This window comes from Sitodiplosis mosellana, unplaced genomic scaffold (assembly GCF_009176505.1).
Source record: "Sitodiplosis mosellana isolate CC-2019 unplaced genomic scaffold, AAFC_SMos_1.0 Smas_scaffold_6544, whole genome shotgun sequence".
In the NCBI taxonomy this organism is placed as follows: Eukaryota; Metazoa; Arthropoda; class Insecta; order Diptera; family Cecidomyiidae; genus Sitodiplosis; species Sitodiplosis mosellana.
Window position 1 is genome coordinate 1 of NW_022601753.1, and position 4,058 is coordinate 4,058.

Consider the following 4,058-nt stretch of genomic DNA (forward strand, 5'->3'; position numbering starts at 1 on the left):
GGTGGTGTCAGTTATGTTTTGAATATATTCTTTATTTTTCCAAAATTCGCTTTACAATTGCTGAAAATGGGCATTTAATTTTTTCAAACAGAATATAACATGTAAATTATTGGCACGGGGTAGACACTACTCGAATGAAGAATAAGCGGAATCTTTTTTCAATCTTTCTACCCTGTGGATAATCGCTCTATAAATTTAAAAGTCCTCCTGGATTTCCAATAATTGGAAATAAATCATCTGAAATGCAAGAAAAATAATAATCAAGAAACCAAGCGTTGTTTCAGTTTATTTCTATTAAATATATGGGAAAAATGGCTTTATATCACATTCTCACCTAATCCGAGGAGGCAAAGCAATGTTTTTATCAGCTTTAAAAGTTCTTTGACCACATCATCGAGTTCCAAATCTCCACAATCTTTGCCAGGACAACAGCAGTGGCCACCGCTGCTACCGTTACCGTTGCCGCCACCGCCACCGCCACCGCCTCCACCTTTGCCGCCAGCGTGCACGATGTAGGCGAGATACAAAGAAATGAAAATCACAACAAAAACTTTCATTTTTACGTTGTCTTTTAGTATTCACTTTTCAAGAGACAAAATGAATTTTGATATGATTTGCTCTGTGCTGTGCACTCCTTTTATACCTAACATTTTCACCAAAACACCATCGAGGCTTGACGTCAATTCATAACAAACATGCGTAAATCTTTTGCAAAAAAGTAATTTTTCGTTCTATTCATAGCATGATGAAGAAAGAGGACTTCTCCTTCAATGCAGTGTATTTTCGTCAATTGCTAAATTTAAATTACGTTTCTCAAGAGTCAGTTATTTTTATGAACGTACAGATCAAAATTGGCATTTACCATCGACAAAAATAATCATTACACCAAATATTTTGAAAATCGAATTAATAATAAAACCATTTCATCAATGTAATGCGTCAATCATTTTTGTTTGTTTCAAGCGTGATCAAAATAAGTTATTCACTCAATTTATCTTATGGATTTAATGTAGAAAATATTTTGGGACGTCACACCAATTTGATTCTTTTTTATTAAAATACCAATACATAATTGTATAACAAACAACGAATGCTTTGATTTTCGCACTATTCACCTGTTGCAACTCAAATTTCTGACATTTCAAGCCAGTTGAACTTGTTACCAAAAGCATAGAGATATGTTTTATTTTACTTAGAATTCAACTCGAGATCGAACAAGCCCAGCAAAGCGTTACATCTTTGAATTTTGCACAATCTGCAACACTTACCCTTTTTTATTGATGTTCAATGCAATAAGCAATTGTTTTAAGAACGAACAAGTAACTATTGGTTTCCAAAAGAAAAACAACTGCCAAGCCATCGACTGTAACCGAATTATAATGACAATTGGCTATTATTAATAGACAAAATCCTTAAGAGAATTAAAAAAAAAAAAACGAAAATTTCCATGTATTTTTTTCAATGTATTTTCTTTGTGATATCGTTACCATAATTGGGATTATTATTGTGTATAATAAAACTAATTTTTAAATACCAACATTGTCACGCTTCTGACTAAGAAAGCATTAAAACTCATAAAATATTTGTATTCGTCAAGAAAAAAAAGCCGTTAAAATTAAAATTTAGAGTTAAAAAGTACATTCAGATGCATTACCATGTCAAAATTAAACATCAATCACATTCACAAAAGACAACACCTATCCTCTCTCTTCCTCTATTTATAAATATAAGCCGATGAAACTAACTTAAGCCACTTAGCGATGAAAGTATAATGTTAAGAAGACAAAAAGCTGATTTTTTTTTTCTTTTATTCAATTGGCTGAACAATTTTTTCTAAAAGTATTTGTATAAAGTTTGTTGTTGTGTATTAACTTCGTCCATCGATGTGTTTTTCGACGCCGATGGCTGGTGTTGTGATGACCGTTCTCAGATGGATCGGTCGAAGTGATTTCAACTGCGTCGAACTGTACTTGAAATTGACATCTTCGCAATTACCGAATGGATGACTGCTATGATCGGCCGCTATTTGCTCAATGGAAATGGAATTCTTTCCAGATGGAATGGTCTCAACAATACTCGTGATGCTATTTTCTTTCGGCGATAATGGCGTTGTTGCAAAGCCACTGTCGAAACCATCATTGTTACGTACCATGGCTTTCAATATATTTTCGCCATTCACCAATTCTCCGTTTGTCTTGTGTGTATCTGTAATCTTAGTTGTTTCTGTTGATGGTGGTGGTGGTGGTGGTGGCGGCATATTTTCATCGGAAGCGATTTCAGTTTTCGCTCCTTGAAGACTTGGTCGATTACGAATGCTTTGTTTTCTCAATTGATTGTATGTACTTTCGAAGAAAGTGGATTTCGATTTGCCATTGCCATTCTCATGACCTTCCAATTCTTCGAGTATTTTCATTGGGAAACCGAGCTGCGCATTCATCGACATTGATTTACCGATTTTACGTTCCATGAAAATTGGCTTCTTGCGTTGAGCATTCACGTTTCCAATTTGTTGCAGTATTCGCTGAACATCGCTTGGCAACGACTCTTCGAGTTCGGTGTTGTTTGCCACCAGTTGCAGCATGTATTGACCCAATGTTTCGACAGTCGTTTCCAGATTTTGCACTTGCATCTGCAACGATTGGATTTGAGTTTGTTGTGATGAACGTGTCTTTTCCAGCTGCACAATACTCGATTCGGTGAACTATGGAAAAATGTAAACGATTTGTACAGTTAAACCGAAATAAGCATTTATTTAAAGTTAAAATTTTACCTGCAACTTTGATTCCAATTGTGAGTAGTTTTCTTTCTCTCGATTCAACGATTCCATGTAGTGTTGAGATGTGCTAATTTCCTCCTGCAGCACATTGTATTCCACTTGGTATTCGATGAGTTGCTTTTTAATGTCCATGGTAAATACGTCTTTCATTATTTTATCCATCGTACTGGCATCAATGTCGGGCAAACTGGTTTTCATGTAGTTCATAATGTCTTCAAAATTATCGCGCTTCATAAGCTCATCTTGATGGATTTCCAACAATTTCACCGCCACTCCAAAATGATTCCAAAAATAGCAAATCTGTGGGGAAGTGAACGAAAGCGTAGTACAACCTTGGAAATATCCAAAAAAAAAAAATACATTGTATTTGCTGAATTCAATGAGAAACGTACCGAAAATGCGCGTCACAAAACCCAACGCGAACTGCGAACTGAACACGGTCAAGATCCATGGAGCTGCATACAACGTTGGTGACACTTTATTGAAACAGAAGATTTAGTTGAATTAAATCCAAATTAAAGTTCGATTCAAGTTGACATTTTCAAGTCATCCACGTGTGTCGAATGCAATAAAACGAGATCATTACCTTCATTTTCATCCAGCCATTTGTACAATTCCGGTAGTCGATCTCGGATCAAACGCGACAATTGATACAATTGCAATTGGAATTGTTTCATATCGGGCAAGTAATTGGCTCGCATCTGGCGACGGAACATCAAGTGTTTCAGTAAATTGAATGCCTCTTCCTCTTCACACTGGAAACGAATAAATGGAATATTTTAGTCTGGTGATCAAGAGAAGAAAAGAAAAAACTCATTTTACGTGATAATAAAAAAAATATTTACATGCAAAAGTAGAATGCCGCAAATAAAACCCAAGCCTTGACAGTATCCAAGTTCTGGATCTAGAATTGAGTATGCTTTGAGAACGTTGAAAAGTGATAGTTGACCCACACCAAGCGAATCTTTGTAGTACTGATGGTTAGGGAACGTTCGGCCCAAATCAATGAAGATCGCGTGTTGATGTTCCGTTAGGCTTTTCAACAAGACACTATAGGGTGTGTTGTAATTGGGGAATTTCTTAACATCGACCGGTGCTGTTGTCAATACAAATTGTTCGGCCAAGAATTGAAATTAGAAAACATTTTTTGAATAATTTGAACAGAAGTATCAACTCTGAAATGAAATGGAATCTTTCATCTAAAAATTGAAGAAAAAAAATTATAAAAGAAATTGGGTGGTGTCAGTTATGTTTTGAATATATTCTTTATTTTTCCAAAATT

General features: G+C 35.3%; 2 protein-coding genes across 2 annotated transcripts; both read right to left on the minus strand.

Moving 5' to 3' along the window:
- Window positions 1-35: 35 nt before the first annotated feature.
- On the minus strand, window positions 36-1,004 carry LOC129579774 (collagen alpha-1(XVII) chain-like). The gene is made up of 2 exons (XM_055469940.1): window positions 335-1,004; window positions 36-237 (listed from the first exon to the last, which is right to left on the minus strand). The coding sequence occupies exons 1-2, from the start codon at window positions 555-557 to the stop codon at window positions 188-190; spliced, it is 273 nt and encodes a 90-aa protein (XP_055325915.1). The 5' UTR covers window positions 558-1,004; the 3' UTR covers window positions 36-187.
- Window positions 1,005-1,791: 787 nt separating this feature from the next.
- Window positions 1,792-3,903, minus strand: LOC129579775 (TBC1 domain family member 1-like; the record flags this gene model as incomplete). Its single annotated transcript, XM_055469941.1, is given in 6 exon segments — window positions 1,792-2,701; window positions 2,771-3,056; window positions 3,058-3,076; window positions 3,169-3,252; window positions 3,363-3,531; window positions 3,622-3,903. Coding segments are annotated over 6 exon segments (1,674 nt in total), but the record flags the coding sequence as incomplete, so codon positions are not given.
- Between the last annotated feature and the right edge of the window lie 155 nt (window positions 3,904-4,058).

Excerpts from the sequence above, each read along its gene's own strand:
- LOC129579774 (XM_055469940.1), bottom strand. The coding sequence starts at position 557 with ATGAAAGTTTTTGTTGTGATTTTCATTTCTTTGTATCTCGCCTACATC. Across the intron at positions 238-334 it reads GCTTTGCCTCCTCGGATTAG|ATGATTTATTTCCAATTATT; the intron begins GTGAGAATGTGA and ends CTTGCATTTCAG.